This window comes from Poecile atricapillus, chromosome 10 (assembly GCF_030490865.1).
Source record: "Poecile atricapillus isolate bPoeAtr1 chromosome 10, bPoeAtr1.hap1, whole genome shotgun sequence".
NCBI classification, from domain to species: Eukaryota; Metazoa; Chordata; class Aves; order Passeriformes; family Paridae; genus Poecile; species Poecile atricapillus.
The window spans coordinates 17,131,413-17,150,531 of record NC_081258.1 but is presented as its reverse complement, the minus strand read 5'-3'; the positions used below and the strand labels follow the sequence as shown (position 1 = coordinate 17,150,531).

Sequence of the window (19,119 nt, the reverse complement as noted above, 5' to 3'; positions counted from 1 at the left end):
GCAGCCCCGCCCGCCCCTCTCCGGCGCCGGCGCCGTGCGCGCTCTTCTCTCTGAGGCGGCTTCCGGCCGGGGCCGGCCGAGTCACTGCGCCCGCCCTGCAGCGGGGTGAGTGAGGGGCGGCCTCGGGCAGAGCCAGCGGGAAAGGGAAAAATTCAGGGAAAAGAGGGTGTATAGAGAAACCCTCCCCTCCTTCTGCCGCCTTCCCTTCCAGCCGCCTGGCTTTGGGGGGCCGTGCCGAGCTGAGCTCGGGTCTACCTTCTAGGACCCTCCGCTCACCGCGCAACGTCGTCCGGAGCTCCCGGAGAGCTTTGGAAGGGCAGGTCTGAGCGGGATCAAGGGTCTCTCCGTTGTGGCTGCCGTAAGCTGCTTTGCCTGTGTCTGTGTGTGTCCCATCATTCTTTAAGGCCTCCCGGGAGCAGTGAGGAGCTGCGGACAGGGTGGGCTGGTTCAGTGGGACCCCCCGCTGCCTTAACCTGGTAACAGCAGCTGTCTCAGCCCCACACCCCATGGCAGAACCGTGCTACTAAACAATGTTTACTTTCTGCCGAGTGCTACCTGCCTTTCGTCATGGGATCGGGCTGCTGGAGGGGCCAGAGCCTGTCTTTTCTAACATGGAAATGTGATCGGCTTGCTCCCTTTCTTTTTGAAGGGGGGAAGGTTGTTTTACAGTAAGAAAGAAGATTCTGATAGGTTCATAGAGTTCTTCTTTGGAAATTAATGAAATGGAGATGAGATGGAATGAAGCCTGAGTGGATGCAGCTGAAGTACAAGAGCAGCTGGCAAAACAGGAATTCGGTGACAACACCTTGTTCTTATGTAATTGTAGAGTGAGTTGCGTTGGAAGGGACCTCAAAGATCATCTTGTTCCAACCCCCTGCCATAGGCAGGGGTACCTTCCACTAGACAGTGCTTTAGTTACATGGTGTCTGGATCTTGTCGTTCTTACCTGTATATTCTGCAAAGGCATAACAGGACTAGGAAGAGACAGCTTTAGTCATCTATATACTGTGATAGATATCTAGATACAGTAATCTAGATACAATGTTGTACTGTGCAGTGGTACTGACTGTATGTTATAATAAAAACATCCCACTAATCTTGCCAAAACACTGCTGATATTTCTTGTATGAATACGCCCTTAAATCATTGCCAAGAAGTGAAAGTATCTTCTAATACTTTACTCGATCACCTATTTCAACCATAGATAAAATTGTAGAAATTAGTATTCAAGTTGGTGTTCCATCTGCTCTGTTTCGTAGGATTAACACCTTCTTAATTTGTTTTGCCAAGTATGAAATGTATATGGTATGTATTGGTATGATGTAGTTTCATCAGGTACTAAAAGCAGGTGAGCTAATTCTACTGCTATGAGGGAGGTTGAATTGTTGGCAGAAAGTGCTCATGTAAAAAGAAAATTATTATGAATCTTATTTATCAACATTAAAAAATTATTCTTTAGGTTCAGGGAAAGTAAGTGCATTCTACATAATTAAAGAGATCTTAAAGTAGACATAATTGACCCTTTTTGCATTTCCTTTCTAGTCTTCTAGATAAGTTTCTAAATTATTTTCCCCCATTCTAATACATGATGTTGGAAAACCAGTGCATATTTTTAGAGACCGAAATTCAAGAGGTCATGAGTAAATTTTGTAAGATTTAGCTAAGCTTGGTTTACTAAAGTGAACTTTAAAATTTCTTGGAGATTCTGGAAAGTTTCAGGTCATTCTCAATGTGCCTAATCATAGCATTAAGGACAGCAGCATAGAGTGACTCTTTAATATCCTGGTCTGGAAGCTGTTAATGATATTACTGAAGGGTAGAAAGAGAGTCCTGAGTTTTGAGTTCCCTTGGGTTTTGAAATGGTGTGAATCAATTGTGATTTCTCATTTCACTGATCACTGAGGATTCAAAACTATTGCCAAAATTCTTTGTGTAGGAAAGAACACTAGGCATGCAGTTCTGCTGAAGTGGCACGAATGATATCTTGAGGTAGACACCAGCCTGTTAGGTGTGGAGCTGAATTTTTTATGCTAAAAATTTGTACAATCTTAGAGAAAATAGGTTTTGAGTAAACAACAAGTTGTTGAAATTGTAAATACTTTTTTCCAAACACCAAACAGAACAGTACCGTGCAACTGAGAATGTGAAACTCCAAATTTTTGTATTGCTCAAGTTACACAGTGAGATTAACTTGAAAAATAAATGTTAAACGTGGAGAGTAGAGTGACTTCAGAGGAATCGCGGGGTTGTTCCCCTCCCTGCTGTGATTCCCTGTTGTGGTTTGCACGGTCCTGCTGCCGCCTTGTGGGCCTTGAGTATTTGCAGCAAATGCTTGTGTTCTGTGGCGCTGTGCAAAGCAGAGTTCTGTGCTCCTGCTAAAGAGTTTCTTCATTTGCAATGGAGGCGCTTAGGTGCAATTTTTCATCATCAGGGTCACTAAACAAGCATTTGCATTTTGCTTTAAGAGATCGTTTTTCTGAACAGTGTGTGAATTCATGTGGTTTGGGGGTTTTTTACCATTGAAGGTTGAAAAAATTATGATTGTGTTATTTTCAAATGGAAAATTGGCACATGGAGAGAAATGAGCATTTTATCCTATTAAATTTTGGTCTCAAACACGAAATGCCCACAGTGTTCTTCCCTGCTCTTTTGAGTCACCCTTTGGTTTCTGCTACTTCCTGGGTGTCTGCAGTTTTATTTTAATTCTGTGGTACATGTACATTCCTTTTGCAATTAATGTGAAATACTTAATGTGCTGAACACACGTATTGATCAATTTTAAGATTAGGGATGAGTATCATGTTTTGATAATTTATATTTTGATTGCTGTTAAAAAATTGGAGATGCATAGTGTGCCAAGATTGCTTACACAAGGAATTATGTAATTATTTTTCTAAACAGAAATATTAGTATTGGAAGTTCAGTAACATTATCAGAGAATTTCCAGCTTTAGGCTTTTAATTTTTTAGAAAAAATCTGGTTTATGTGGGAAACCATACAGCTAGAATATCCTGTATTTTCCCTACTTAAGCAGAAACCAGACAGGATATGATACTGGAATGAGACAATTCTTTAATTATTTTTTTCCCCAGAAGAATAGCATAGATCTAGAAACTGGTTTAGGAAGTTGAAAGATTAATTATATTTATCCATGTCTTCTATGTTCAGAGACTAATAGTTTATGAAAATTTGTATTTTTAAGGTATTTTAACAAATCATTGAGATACCTATGTAATGTAATTTTTATTAAGAAAGAAAAAATGGTACTGAATCTCATATCAAACACATTAAAGGGCAGAACATTTCTGTGCAAACCAGTGAAATATGTCACTGCCATTATGTAAAGAGATAATTTCTTTACTTCTTTCCAGATATTCACTTCAGATACTAACATTTGCTTAGCATTTTGCAGTTCTAAAGCAATTCCTGTGTGTTTTAAATATTGTTCTTTTACTTCACTTCCAGTATTTCTTGTACAGAAATTGTGTGTTTACCTTGGCTTTCTTTACCCCACATTTCTGTGAGTAGTTTCCTCAGAGCAATTTATATTGCTTATTCACAAATTTTTCCTGTGATTTTGTTTTGTTTTGTTTTCCCAGTATTCTTTTATAGATCAGTTCCTGTGAGCTACCACCTATATAAAATTCTGTCCATTTGGACTTAAATTCTGGTAAGAGGGAAACTTGCAATTCTTGTTTTTCATTAGAATGTTATTAAAAAGAAACCAAGGAAACCAATGTCCTTTCTTCATACACATCGTTGTTTCTCTTGAAACTTTTGTTTGTCAGAGTCATTCCCCTCCAGCCAAAAGATTTCAGCTCTCCCTGCTCATTTATAGACCAGTGTCTAGTCTGACATTTCTAAGCATCAGTTTAATATTGAGGACTGGGAGCACTGCTCCATCATAACTTCAGAAGTGCTTAAAGCCTCCAGAGAAGCACAGAAAGATGTTTTGTTACTTAGTCCATCACATCCTACAAGAGCTGAGTGCTAGAACTTGAAACACTCTAATATTGAATGTTATTTGAAAATTTCAGGAGTACAGATCTATGAACTGGTGTGACAGTTAAGACCTTTGATTTGTATCATCTATTCTATAAGAGGCACCATTGGAAAAGCCCTTGAAGTTGTTAGAAGGCTGCTAACTAATGAAGTGCACCATCACCTCTGTTTATGTCACTGGTGGCTTTCATTTATGATCTGAGAATACTTTTGCAAACAATGGCAGTGATTACTGTTCTTTGTGTAGAAATAATGAATCTTTCCTTGAAATGTTCTGTTTGACTTCCTGGCCTGTGCTGATGTGCATTCCCTGTTTCATTAGGACACTGCTGTTGCTTTCTCCTGAGACTGCCAGCTCAGATGACAGTTTTAGTAAGAGCAGGCAGAGGCTGAATGATGAAGAGCTTTAATAATCATCTGGGTTCACACATGTTAAAGTAACACACAGCCATTGAGCAGGTCACCCTCTCAGGGGAATGCTAACTCCAGAGCTATCAAAAAAGCTCTACTGATAAATTTAAAACATATTGACTTTGCGTGGCATGCAATCAAAAGCTGGTGGCAATAACACAGCAGGGGTCTTAATCACTTTGCTGTTACAGTCATGCTCCTGCTGTCATATTTCTAAAGGTTCATTTGTTAATTTGTTTAAAATAATGTTTAAGCAACTTGTACAGTTTCCAACAACTTCTGTGCTAAGAGTAAGTGTAGTGTAATATTAGACTAACAGATAGTATGGGGGAAGGTTTTTAGAAAAAATCACTACAACACTATGTGAAACATATTCTCATGGTTCTCAAGTGGCTTTTAAATGTTTGTATTTTTAGAGTTAAGTTTGCTTGTGGGAATCTAATTCTTGTTAAGCTGAACACATGATGGGAAGTACTGGATATATGAGTGTATGTGGCTCTTTAAGCTGAATATATTCCTTGAGCATTCTAGGAATAGCAGTGGAGATTATTACTGTCAGCCCTGCAGCTGAATTTTGGGATTTTGCAGTTGTAAAATCTGGTCGTTGCCTACTTGTATTTGTCCAGTCTATCTATCAAGAGTATTAAGACAGTGATGACTGCTTAGTACAAGTTGTAGTGGTGTTTGTCTGATGTATTGCAACCGGAAAGGTGATCCCTTTGGGAGAAGGGGAAATGACAAAATACTAAGTAAACAAACAAATCTCTCTTATTCAGTGGCAGTATGGGCCATAAAAATAAAATTTAGGAAGATAAGCCCATTTGTTCTGGTATGAACTGGACTTTTCTCCTCCCCTTCCTGGTGATCTTCCTGAACAAAGATGTCATCTTCCTTCAGCCTGTCATATGATGCTTTCAGTCCATTTCAACTAAAGAATTCTCTCCCCCCCCACAGAACCCTGCAGGAAAGGGTGTTCCCCTTTAGTGTTCCAGAGGGAAAACATGAGGGAAACCCAAGTGCTTCTTTGCACTATCTGATGAAGTGGGGGATTTATGTAGAAGACCAATCCCATTGCTTTTCAAAGGAGCAAGAGGCAACAATACAGAGTTGCAAGAAAGGGCATTTCAATTCTTACTGATTTAAAATAAATATAATTATTGTTTTGATGAAGTGATTAAGTACCGGTTTTTAAAGCATCACCAATGTCTGGATTAGGATTTTTTTAAAGAGTGTATAGATAGCTAAAAAAGATGCCAATTCTCAGAGTTCTGTAATGGAATAGCATTGTGCTTCCTGTTGTAATCTTTGTAAAAGGTAGAAAGAAAATCACATACCCTCTTTAAAGTAAGAAAGCAGAAGATTGCAGTAGGAAGGTAAAAAGATAATCTGGAGTTTAGGAAAGATTAATGGTGCTAGAGAGTCCCTGAAAATGAAAATCTCAGTTGTGTGCTTATTTCTGTGGTACCAAGATGATAAATTTCTAGTTGGCTGTTAACATTTGGGTTGTATAGAACATCAGACATGTGCTAGGTTTAATGACTGTAACTGTGTAATATAAATGATATGCATTAAGCTGCATTTTAATCTCAAATATTGTTAAAATAACACTGTGATAATATCTTACATGTACAATCAGACTTGCTAGTAACACTATTTTAATGTTGGCAGGTGGAAATTTTCTCAGATTCTTGTCCTTGTGCTACTAAAATCATCCCTAACTAAAGATGCATCCAGACCTGTCTCCTCATCTGCACACTGAAGAGTGTAACCTAATTATCAGTCTGCTCAAGAAGTGTCACAAGGAGGTAAGAAGTGTTGAGCAGAGAAAAGAGTGGGTGGGTTGGGGAAATGAGTGTCAGATAAATTAGTGATGATATTATATGATCATGGAGAGAAAACCCTCCTCTAGGCAGAACAGCCATGAAATACAGCTGGTGTGTTTTCACTGAAGAGCTTTTTGATGACTTTATATAAAATCATGCCAGTAATTTATTTAGAAAATCCAACATACCTTAAAATTTTCTGTGCCACAGCTTAACACTTAGACACCTATTTTAAGGACTGAAATAACTTCTGCACCTCTTAATACTGTGTATCCCTCAAAAAAACAATAATGAAATCAGCTTTAAATGTCCTCTTTTTGTATGCCTATGACATTTCCACATCCAGCTGTCCCTGGGGCAGATGCTTCAGTGTGGTTATAAGCAGATGTGTTAATGGGGATCCTAACAGCCACATGCCTGATGTTCAGTGCTTGGAAAGCTAATTGGGAATTACTGATTGACTTCCATCTTCTTAATAGGCACCTACTCAAGGATGTAAAATGCTAAATTGTCTTCAGGCTTCTCCAGGCTCTTCATTGCTTCAAGATTATGGAATCGTCATCTCACTTGTTTAAAAGCCTTTTTAAAAATTTGCGTTGCCTACATCTTCTGCATCTCTAGATGTGGAAGATTTACCCCCTGCATTGAAAGTTTTCTGCATTATCATTGCAATGTTGTTAATTATTTTCCCAGTATATTCTACATAGATGTTCTGCAGAGATAATTTTGCTGTATTAGTGCATGAAAAAGTTAAATTTCATAGTTTCTACTGAGATAAAAATATATTTAAATATTCACTATGAATGTGAAAAGTCTGATTTACACCACTACATGCAGTCTACAATATTTTCACCTCCATGCTTAGTTGTGATGCTGATACTTTTTTTCCATTGCAGTTAGATTCTAAGACAATACAAATGTTAGCTTTACTATTTTGAACAGAATTGTAAATTTTTCCTTTCAAAAGCCGTTACAGGGTGAGAAACAAGGGTGATAATTTACAAAATGTGAGAGAAGACATTTTATCTGAAAGAGGGGGAACAACATTTTTGCAAGATTTTAGTGTAGCCAAAGTAACATAGTAAAAAACATTTTCACCACACTTTGTTATGATTTCTAAATTACAGCAATGAAGGGAGCAGAGTTTCAATATTAAAATTCATTTGCAGGGACTTTATATTGTGCTGGTTTTCTTCAGCAACATGTAATTTGTTTTTGTTGGTTGGCACTTAGAGTGCAGTACCTTTAAACATAAACACAGTGCAGTGTGTTGCTACCATGTCGTAGATGCTACTTCCCATTCCACTGCTCCTGTACAGAACATCTCCAAAAACTAGAAGTTGAATTAAATATAGGAGTTACACTTTTCTTCAGAGTTCAGAAATTTTAGTTTGCCTAAAAATGCATTTAGGTAATTTGAGAGATTGTAGAAACTTTTGTCCTTTCATTTTTTGGTTGATTTTTTTGCAACAACTTTAATGTTGTAATGTAGGTAAATGTTCAGTAGCTAGAATTAAGTGAGAACTACATGTACATTAACTGCTGTAGTATCAAAGGGATTGCCAAATGACTATCAGTTAGGAGAACAGGCAGACTGTAAGCAATATAAAGTGAAACTGTTGTAATTGTTTTTTCATAATTGTGAAAATAAATCCAGTTAGGAAAGAAAATACATTCAGATTTGTCCTGCACACATAGGGGGGCTTTCTGTGATTTGAGTAGGAATGCAGCAGTATTGATTTACTGCTTGCAAGTAATGAATGGTTGGCTGGCTTTTTGTTTGTGGTTTGGTCATTTTTGTTTTAAATGAATGTCAAGATAGAAGTATCATGAACTTCTGTGATGTAGCTCATTAGACTGCCTTGAGAGCTGGAACTAAAAGGTGCACTTGAACTCCTTGGCAGCAAATGATTCAAAGGAATCTATTGTCAATCTAACTTATGAAGGGACTGGGAGCAGCAATAATAGTCATGCACAGAATTATATTCTCTTGGTTTTGTTTGAAGCTCATCTTTACAAGAAGAGGAATTACTTTTGTCAGTCTTGTGCTCAGCTGGGAGAGGATGTTTGTGCTGGCAGTCTCAGACCAGAAAGGTTGAGGATGACTTTGTCACACTTAGTTGAAAGGGAGCAATACTTTTTCATTTGAAATTCAAGGGGAATGTACTGAAATATTCTTTTTAAATTGAACTCACTGAAATCTGAAGTCAGTGATCTTAATGAGTTATTGGTGACTACTTGGTGTTAAAATGCCAAAATGTCCCAAGAACCTTCATCTACAATTTAAATCATCATTCCTAAGGGATGAGAGGCGTTATTTTTTTAATTGGGTGTCCATTTTAACAACAGCCAATTTGATTTACTTTATCCCTAATCTAGAACCTGCCCTGTATAACAAGTTTTGTATCTAGTGAGGAGAGGTTAATGGGATTCCTATTTGATGTCACTTTTTTTTTTTAATAACTTCACTCTGGTGCCAAGTATGTACTATAAATAGACAAACTTTCATAGGTAGCAGCTCAAAGAAATGTGTATTGTCTTGCAGTTGTAACACTGTAATAGGTGTAATATATTTTTTGTTTCTCAAAAATTTTTGAGAAACTCATTCTTTGTTTCCCTTATAATATCAGCCAAGAAATTGACATTTTAGGAATCTGGCTAAATAAACATAGATTAAACCCACTGTATGCAGTGCTCAGAGTGGATTTAGCTTGAGTGTTCACCTTGAAATTTAACATGCAGGTATGCAAGTAGAATACAAAATTAAATCTGTATTAGCTGGAATGAAAATGTTGTAAAAGCAAGATCGGTGAGCAGTAAAGTGACCACTTACTCTGTGTAACTGCTTCAGAGTCATCTGATGCCCTTTATAAATCGCAGAGGTATAAACACGCTAATTATAGCACTGCTATGGTTAAGTGTTTGTCATAAACTTTATTAACCCACTCCTACTTCAGTTGTGTTCTGTTGACCGAGATCTTGTTCATTGTTTGAATCCTTAAAGGTGTTCCTCTATCGCTTGTATGAATCCACCCAGCTGCTGGTCGGCTGTGGAAATGCACATAAGTTTCCCTCTGAAATATGGAAGGGATTTCATTTGCATCTGTTTTGTTCTTCTTGGTCTTTTCAATTCAAATTCATTAGCAGTCTGCAAGATAGGCCAAGCTGTCATCATTCATTGTGTAGCTGCAAATATCTACTAAAAGCCACCTCCTTCAGGTCTTCTAAATCACTTGGATGTTCTGCTGGCAGGTTCTGCCATGAGATTCTGTGGCATGGCACAAGCATCCCCCTGAAAAAGTCCTCCTACAACCATGCATTCTGAGAGTGGTTTAATGCCTGGTGGTATGGAATTGCTTTAAGAAATCCTGACTAAGAGGACAGATTTTTATGGTGAATACCATCGTGTTAGCTGTGGAGAGCCCTCATGAGGACAAAGCCTGCAGTTTTTTAGAAACTACAGAACACTTAAATGTGCATAAGGCCCACAGTTGAGCTGTGCCATAAAAATGGTAAATGCATCTTACTTATTAACCTCAAGATCGTGAGAGATTTTTTTACACTGGTTCTAATGTTCCAGTCAATTAAGCCTAGTGCCTGCATCTTCTGGACTAACACCACATTCTTCAGGTAGCTGGGATAATGGAGCAGTGAATCCTTTGCCTCTCTAGGTCACAAAGAAATGGTGAAAACTAATGCAGGGAAGACATTGCATCCATATCACAACCTGGAGTTCAGAATATTTATTTTTTGTACGTTATTTAACCTACTGTGAGTGAGAGTTAGGACTGACTTCTAGATCAATAAAATGTATGTTCTGCATTTAAACAATAACTTCAGTTTAGGTGTCCTCCTTTAGTTTGGTTGTACATGGTGAGTACCTTCAACTTTCAGCAAGGCAGGGGTGGCTCAAGTGAGCTTCAGGAGTAGCTCAAACCTCTGCCTGTGGGGGGAAAAAAGTTACCAAATACTACTTTTCACAAGAAAGGGAAAGGAAATGAGGACCAGGATATGTTGAAAAATACAAATGAATTTAAATAAATTTAGAGCTTCAGAGGAAGAAACCTTTGAATTTTAATTTTTTTTCTCCTTAACTCATCAGCACAACGTTTTGAAGTTTTTTGGCCATTGCAATGATATTGACCGTGAGATGAGGAAGTGCTTAAAAAAAGAGGTAAGCAGTAAATTATAAATACTGTGTCTTAGATGCTTAATAAAAAATGGGAGAGAACAAGAGTTGCTTTTTACTAAGTAGTACGGATCAATAAGTGTTAGTACATTCTGCTGTGGGCACTTGAGACCAAATCTAAACTTTTTAAAATAAATTTGTCAAATAAAATCTGGCATTAACAAATGGCGGGGTGTATTTTTTGATATACGAAAATAGGCAAACACATTTTAATGAAACAAATATTTCAGATAGGAACTAACACTTCTCAGATTGCTTCTGACTTTTTTCTTAATATTTTTTAGTAGTGGTATTTGCACAGAATTTAATATATGAAAAGATATGAAAATATCTGCAGATATGAAAGAGTGAAGACTGTGGGAGTTTAAGTGGATTAACTGTTTTAATGGGCACATTTTCAGAAGAGTATTCTTTATATTTATGGTGTGCTTACATGACAGAACATATAAATGAAAATTTCACACACTTTTTAACTTGAAACTGTACTTTCCAGTTTTTACTTAAATTTCACCATACTAAAAAGTTTCTTTCCACATAATCTCATTATTCTTATTTTTTCTTCCATTGAAGTCTTTACATTAAAGGAGTTCTTGATGATTATATTTGTCTGCCTTCTTAAAATGTACTTATATTGATATGCCATTATTAGGAAGCCCCTGAAAGGTTGTTCACAAATATTGAATAGGTACAGATGTAACTTTTAAAGATCCGTTGTTCTCATTCTACATAAAAACATGGACGCGTTATTGAAAAATAAAATATTGGCAAGGGAAAAAGTTAAGCATTCTGTAAATGTTAAGTAATGTTTCAGGTCATTATTTCAGTTACAGACCAATCAGTATAGTGGATGAAAAACTGCAAATCCTTTTCAAAATCAATTTCTTTACTAGTTTATTACATTACATAGAGAATTGAATATTTGTGGCTTACTTGGGTTTTATTCTTGATACCAATTACTAAAATATTGAACAAATATATGCTCTTACGTAAGGACAAGAATAATTTGCTTCTCATGAAATACATATCAAATGATGCATTGATTTTTAATTTTTCATTTATTTGAGCCATGAAAATGTTTCTTTTTTGTTTGCAATGAAAGAAAGGGTCTTAAAGCTTTTGCTAGTGCAGGGGCATATTTGAAAGCATGGTGGTCTTATACATTCATCTTAACTGTGAAGGTTTTCTTGATTTCACACTGGAGTCTTGCCTCTGTTGGGATTCTTGTTTAAACCAATAAAAATCCCCTCATGCCTTACCCTCATTCAATCCGAATTTGCCTTTGTTCCTTTCATCTTGGTACCCTGCTTTATCTGTGCATGTAATTAATGACCAGGATCAAAAATAGACCAAGCCTGTGATGACAAATTCATGTTTCAGAAGGCAGATACACATTAATCAGTGTCTTGTAAAAAGAAAAGAGCCTGACCTGTGCTCTAGAATAGCACCAGTGCAACTTTTTCTTCGTAGTTCATGTGTGAAATCTAGCTGCTGTATGTTAGATCACGGTATAATTAAGTTCCTCCTTAAGATTAACGGAATATTCTTTATTAGAATGTTCTAATGCTCTTTAGCTTAATAACCTCAAACTTAGAAACATGTATTTCAAAGCAAAAATGTTAATTTCAAAGTAAAAATATTAATTTCAAAGTAAAAATGAACCTATATCTAGATATTAACAAGAGCTGTATTTCTAACACATCAGTCAAATATATTGTTTCTATTCCTGCTTAAAAAATGCTCTCTCCAATTTTAAATTTGACATATCTGTTTAATGATAACAGCTGATCTATTAATTTCCTTATCTATCTTCCAGTATGAAGAAAACAGGCGCAGAAACTGGGAGAAGCGACAGAGGATAAGAAATGCTCACAAAGCCTCAGAGAAGTGAGCTGTGCATTGGCTGGACAGCTGCAGCTCCACTGGGACATTCACTTGGAAGCTGAAAGAATACTTGTGTTTCATCACCAATGTCCAGCCTGTGGTTTGTGAAATGGTGGCAAAATAAATGCATCTAAAGCATATTCATTCCCAACAAGGCAAACAATATGAAAAAATAAATACAATACATTGCTCACAACCTAACTTAATTTTTGACTTCTAAAAGAAAACTACTGTGGCAAGTCTTTGTTCTGGCAATTTTATGACTGTTAAGTAATGAGAAATTGGTATTTGTGAGGTACTATATGTTCAGGGCAGCTGTGTTCCCTACTTTGTACTGAGTTGCATTTTTTTTCCTTGTGTTTAGCAGTTTCTTTTTCATATCTTGGGTTTTGTAGGGTTTTTTGTTTGTTTTTCATTGCAAAACACTAAATTACTTTTTCCACCGCTTTTTGTAGTGTTGTGATAACACTTCTTAAATGGATTAGGAAAAAGAAATTTTAAACAGATGTGGCTTGAAATTGGAAATTGCCTTTCAAGGAATAATTGGAGCTCTAGTATTTTTATTGGAGCTAGAAGGATGAAACTACTGTCTTTAGCTGAGAAGATTACAAATCCTCCCTGCCAACCATATGTACAGTGTAGACTGTTGTAAGACAATTTGTTCATCATACCCAAAGCAAGTGGCTTTAGAAATTCAGAATGGAACATTTCCAGGGATTTACAAAGCTTCCCCTTGATTTTTGTTGAAGTATGATCAATGTGTGCTGAGTGATTTTTGAAGAGGAGTGCTGCCAAAAATGCAAGCTAAAGTTCTTCCGCTTTCTCTGGTACAAAGGTAAAGTCAAGTTATGACTATTGAGGCTGAAGCAAAGCTGTCACTGAAGTGAAAGAAAATTGTAACTTTCTCAGGCAAGTCAATGTGTATTGTGTTACCAGGTTGCCTTGTTAGCCTATAAAAGGTGTTTATTTGCCATCAAACTGAAAGCCCAGAACAAGTGTCAGAATTGAGAGGATTTGATATCAAAACATACACTGGTTTGTCCAGTGATGGAGCTCCTTCTCTGTGTGTATGCTGGATTCACCTTACTTTTAAACAATGACTCAATTCTGCTTAACAGCAAAAGACTTTTTTAAAAAATAAATTTTGTTGAGCCCAATATACAAAGTATCTAGAATCCTTTTGGAATAAAGGTGCCTATTCTACAGTGAATTACATGGTTTGTTGTAAGAACCATTGTTGATACTTAATCTTGAAATTGGTACCTGCCCCTGCTTTTGGAAGAAAATGGTATTTTTTGAGCTGTTTTGAATGATGAATTAGATAATTATTTTTCGATACCTGGATGGACCAATTAAACTGGTAAAATTAAACCACAGATATTTTCAGTGAAAGTTCCAAGCAAAGCTGAGGCAATTGTTTCTGCATCTTGACATGCTGTTTGTGTCTTAGAACAAGTAAATGATGCACTGTTTGAATTAATACTTGAATGGTTGGAAGTGGTGCAGCCTTTATTGGTACTTTTCAGAGTATTTTCAAAGAATACTTTGTAGTGAACTCCCCTGTCTGGGAACTCTGCATCCATGATACTTCTTCCATTTGAGATGACACAGCCTACATCAGGCAAGCTCTTAAATAGGATTTGTAGTCTTTAAGTAAATAAATAGAGAATTGTTCCAGAGATTAGGTTGAGAACCTGATAGCTGAGTGCAGAAGCACTGAAGCTTTTGTTCCTTTAATCAGCTTCTGTGAGTCCCAATCTTTCACACATCAACAAAATAAGAAACCAAGAGCCACTTAACACAGCTCATTAGTCAGAATTATGTTTGCAAAGATCAATGTGCTTAGTGAATGAAAGACCAAATGGCACACACAATTCCTATTGATACTTCCAACTACATTTATTTATAAATCTATTTTACAGATCAGCTTTGTTTACCTAGTGAAAGTCTGATCATGGTCTTCCTTCTGTTTCTCTTTGCTAATTGCCCACTAGTAGTGTGATATGAGAGTGCCCATTGATTCCCGTGGGTTTTCTTCCTTTTGTTTGACAGAGTTCATGTTGCCAATTTGATCTTGAAGCTGAAAAACACTGGTGTAATAATACTGATGATTTATCTGACAGAGAAAGGGGTAAGGGTGAAATAGTAAATGTGGGTTTTTTTCTTGTTTCCTAAAGTGAGCTTGGCTGAAATAAACCTTATCTCTATAGACTTTGAAGACACTTTACTGCAATGCCATTTGTCTATAGGAGCATTTTGTCCATTGTTCTTTCTGAAAGAGTGTATTTGAGAGAGAAATTTGGTGTAGTTTGTGTTGAATTGCATGTGAGAAGTTCATGGGTGTTTCATGTGGGAAAGTGAAGAAGGGGGAAGCAGAAAGGAAAAATGGCATCTCTGGCCGTAATGGTGAGGATTTTCTATACTGAAGTGCCATAAAAGTCATACATGGACAGGAGGAAGACAGAGCAAAGGGAATTTTAACTTTACAGCAAAATCCCTCCTGTTTTGCCAGAAACACCTGGTAACACTATTTGTAGCGTACTTTCTCATGCTGGCAAACGAGCTGACATTCTGTTTTCCTTATTTTAATTTTTTTTAAATTTAAGTTTTAGGAGAAGAAAAATTCTGCTGAATAGCAGCAGATTAGTTTACGAACAGCAGGGCGAGTTCTTGCTCTGGTGTTAATGTCTTTATACAACAGGGCTTGAATCTGGTACTCCTGTTAAGCTGCAGTGCTGAGTGTTAATATATTATGAATGTACCTCTCGTCTTTCCCTGTAAACTTTAGTTGGTAACATCCTGAAGGAATTATGTCCTTTGTTGCTGATACAGACAACGTGTAGTTTCTAGACCTTGAAGCAAATCCTTGATTTAGTTGAGCTGACTGTACAATTTGGGTGAGGACTAGTCCTGTGAGTTAGTTATCCCCTGTGTTAGTGGAAATCACTGTAATGAATATTTCCAATGTGTTACACTTTTCTGAGGCTCCGCACCTCAAGTATAAAGTGCATTCAACAATCAGGCATTCCTCAATTTGGCACTGCCCCTGCTTTAAAACAATTAATGAAATCTAATGCAATTTTTTTTCTGATATAAATGAAAACACACTTCTGTAGAATACCTAAAAGGATTTGAACAACTGGAAAACTGATACCAGATTCTGGTAGTTGAGTTAAAAATGAATTATTTACATTAGTGCTTGAGCAAAGGAGATTCTCTACCTGGACAACATAATGGATTTTAGTGCTGCAACTTATGTTACACATTGAGTTTTATTAACATGGACTAGGGTGGAGTATCAGCAAATCTTAGTGGTCCCATTAGATTGTTTATTTTACAGGCTCAGTGATAACCATGCTGCTCATCAACAGAACCTGCCTTGCAGTACATGAAGGTCTAAATAAAACCTTGGAAGTGAATAATAAATTCAGGTTCCCCAAACCTACTTAAATTGCTGTGTACCAAAAAATATATCAACGGGAACAAAATATATATTTCGCCTGAAAATTGTTCTTGTGGACCATAATGCTTTAAAATTTATTATTTTGAACTATTTGGTGACATTTTAAAGGCTGGGAACTTTCATGTGGAGCTACTGCGTTAACCAATGAGACTTTTATTGGTATTTTAATGGAGACCCTTAGAAAAAACAAGATACATTTCAAAGATAAAAGTGAGCAGAAAAAAAAAATCTTTTGGGACATTAATTACCAGGAAAGATGTTACTGATGGCTTGACAGAACTCCTTCCCAGTATAGACGTCAGCCATCCAGAACCTGGAGATTTGTTTCAGTTTGGCAACGCGTCAAATGCCTTGGCACTGTGGATCTGTGTGGCTATAGGAACGCTGATAGGACCATGTCATCCCCAACACTGAGGTGCTGAGAGCAGAGGACGTGTTTTGTTGGCATGACACTAGCGGTCTAATTTTTACAAAACCTTTTGATTCAAAACTGTTCATGACCTTTGTTGCTAGCAGCCCGACGCTTGAGTTGTTCGACTTGAAGTAACTCTTGATTTCCCCTCCAGCCCCGGGCTGAGGCGGCTGCTCCCCGCGCTGGCATCACCGCGCTCCGGCTGTGCCACGATGCCAGCGGGGACTGCGGCTCCGTCCCGGCGGTGCTCCTGGGAAATCATTCCTTACAGACTGCCAGGAAGAACATTGGGAATGTTTTGGTATTTTTCCCGAGCTCTGGCTGCCGACAGGCACCGGACGTGATCGTGCCCAGACCGGGGCGGCGGCCGGTTCGGAGCTGCACAAGGCGGCCTCCGCTGCCTCGCGGGGCGAGCGGCCAGCGCTTGGCGCTGCGGGATCACCACGACCGACAGCGCCGTCTCCACTCGCCGCCTGGCAGCCGGGAACGTCGCCAGGTTCTACGGCCACGACCCGGCCTCCCGTATCCCGTTTCTCCGTGCCGTATCCCGGTCTCCTCATCCGCATCCCGTTCCCGCACTCCGCGCTGCGGGCCTCGGCAGCGCCGCCCAGCGGCCGCTCCGTCCCGCGGGAGGCGGCGGGCTCCCCTCCGCGCGGGCGGGGCTTCCTCAGGCCGCGCCGCCATCTTGGCGGAGCCCTGGGTGCTGCTTTTGCCCCGGACTTGCGGTGTGGAGGTGTTGGTCTGTGGCCAGGTGCTCGTGCTATGCTGAGGAATGGCCTCAGCTGTTGTAAGAGCCGGGTTCCGGGTGCTGCTGAGGTCCCATCGCCCCTGGGTTCTGTGCAGCCCAACTAGTCTCTGCCTCAGCTAAAAGACATCCACACTCTTCCCTCATGGGCCAGAAGTTGTCACAGCTGACCCCTGTGCTCTGACATACTCGAGAGATGTTGCTTGCACAATCCTACTTCTGTTTATCACCCACTTCTAAAATTTATTTAAATCAAGTCCATGTTGTGCTCAGAACAGCACTGTTGAAATTAGCAAAGGTGTCTCGACTTTGCTGTGTTCAGCACTGAGCAAGGCCCTGGCACAGGGCCCCATGTGTAGCCACAAACCACAGCAAGGATTGGCGCTGACATTACCAAAATCCTCTCTATGGTGTTTGGTAGGATTAGAAGACTACACCTCACTTTCTTCCACTTCCTGGATTGGTAGTTATAGCTATAAGAGATATTTTAGAAACAGCTATGTTGTGCCCTAATGCAGGCATTCCTGTTTTCCAAAGTTCAGCAGTGTGTTGGAACTGGCTGATGCACCTGGCTCTGGAAGCAGCCAGGAATAAAAGGTTTTCCTCAAAGACAATTGGCTTGGATGAAGTTTTAATTTATTAGTGATTCATTTTGTGTAGCATAATGGTTACTTTGTCAGTTGCTCTGGGTATTCTGTGATATTGTAATTATTTATCCAGTGGCATCTTAGACCATGCGTGCAATGCACAAAACAATCCACCTCAGCTGTCTTTGTTAATTGAAAACTCAGCTTTTAATTCTTAACTTTCCTGTAGCTTTCAGAGCTACATATTTGTGTGGATCATTTAGCTGTGTTTTGGTTTGGTTCATATTCTAACATTCCTGGTAATGACTGTATAAAGTACTTTGTGTCTAAGTGTCATTAGTTAGACAGCTGCGGTTACAAACAGCCCACATAATCATATTAAATCAATATTAAATGTGTGCTACTGAATAGTTGTCTTTGGGATGCTGATGGTCCCAATTTAATTTAAACTTCATCCCACTAGTGCTTCCAAAAAACCTCAGAGGAAAACAAATCAAAAATCAAATCCCCAAATGAGTAACTCCAAATGGAATAACAGATCTTTCATAATTGGTCCACAGTGGCTTCATTTAGGTGGATGTACAAGTGTGTGGTGTGCAGCAGCAAACAGTCCAAAACCTGTTCGCTGTTCACTGCAAGAGAGGGAACAGCTGTGGAGAATGAGTGTCAAGATGCCTTTTTTTGTGATAAAAAAGTTTATTTGAACTAGGAAAATGGAAAAGGTTCATTTGAGTTATGATATTTCATGTGAGGAGAAGATGTAAATACTGAAAGTTTCTTCAGAAAGTCAGTTTGTCCTCAGTGTGATGCAGTTGTGCTGCTGTTGGTTGTGTTTGCAGGATGGCCAAGAATAGATGGTGAGGGCTAAAGAGGGGCAGCAACAAGGAAACCTGACACTTTCCTCTGGAGCTGCTTGGTATTCAAAATGGAGACTCTTAAATCATTTGGTTATAACAAGAGCTAGATGTTCTCCCTTGGATTTTTTTTTTGTGCTGGGCTTGTGTTCATGGGCTTCTGTTTCCATTCTTGGGGCTGTGGTCAAGGTGAGGGCAAAAATGATTTAGTTGATCTAAATCTCCTGGCTGGGCAGTCGCAAATTATTACAGGGAGTGGTACATTGTGTGGAAACCAATTCCAGTGTCCAGTACTCACTGGAGATGTTGTAATTTTATCTCTAATTGTTAATTAGATCTTACAATGTTTTAGAAGAGACTTCATAGGGAAGTTGTGTTCTATATTTATTACAGGAGAAACAGTAAGTGAAGATGCCTGCAAGGGAAGTGAGAATTCTCCCTTTGAAAAGAACAGCAGGAAGGGAACCTGGTTTGTATGAAAATACTTATTTTAATAGATTGAATATCTGAGGAAGAACTTGGGACATTAATCATGGGGACTTTTATTTGTGGCTTGATGTAGTTACAGATCATCAGGCTAGTTTTAGAGTATTGTGGTGCTGTTAGGGAACTGTTGTTTCCTTGTGCCCTTAAACCAAAAATGATGCTTAAGAGATGTAGATCATGCCTGGCAAGTGTGGGTCAGGTGAGCCTGGATCTCTTCTGTGTCCATTCCTTAGTTGTGTTCCTTCCATTTGCTGCTGCTCCAGAGG

The 19,119-nt window shown here is 38.5% G+C and overlaps 1 protein-coding gene across 6 annotated transcripts; it reads left to right on the top strand.

The window, feature by feature from the left end:
- Positions 1 to 7: 7 nt before the first annotated feature.
- CMC2 (C-X9-C motif containing 2) lies at positions 8 to 12,502 on the top strand. Of its 6 annotated transcripts, none has more exons than XM_058846044.1 (5): positions 28 to 105; positions 3,600 to 3,670; positions 6,082 to 6,218; positions 10,339 to 10,410; positions 12,239 to 12,502. In XM_058846044.1, exons 3-5 carry the CDS (start codon positions 6,138 to 6,140, stop codon positions 12,311 to 12,313), a joined length of 228 nt encoding a protein of 75 aa, XP_058702027.1. In that variant the 5' UTR covers positions 28 to 105; positions 3,600 to 3,670; positions 6,082 to 6,137; the 3' UTR covers positions 12,314 to 12,502. The 6 variants fall into 6 exon arrangements, with proteins under 6 accessions (XP_058702025.1, XP_058702027.1, XP_058702024.1 ...); XM_058846043.1 differs by lacking the exon at positions 28 to 105 and adding an exon at positions 112 to 320; XM_058846039.1 differs by lacking the exon at positions 28 to 105 and adding an exon at positions 112 to 358.
- Positions 12,503 to 19,119: the final 6,617 nt, after the last annotated feature.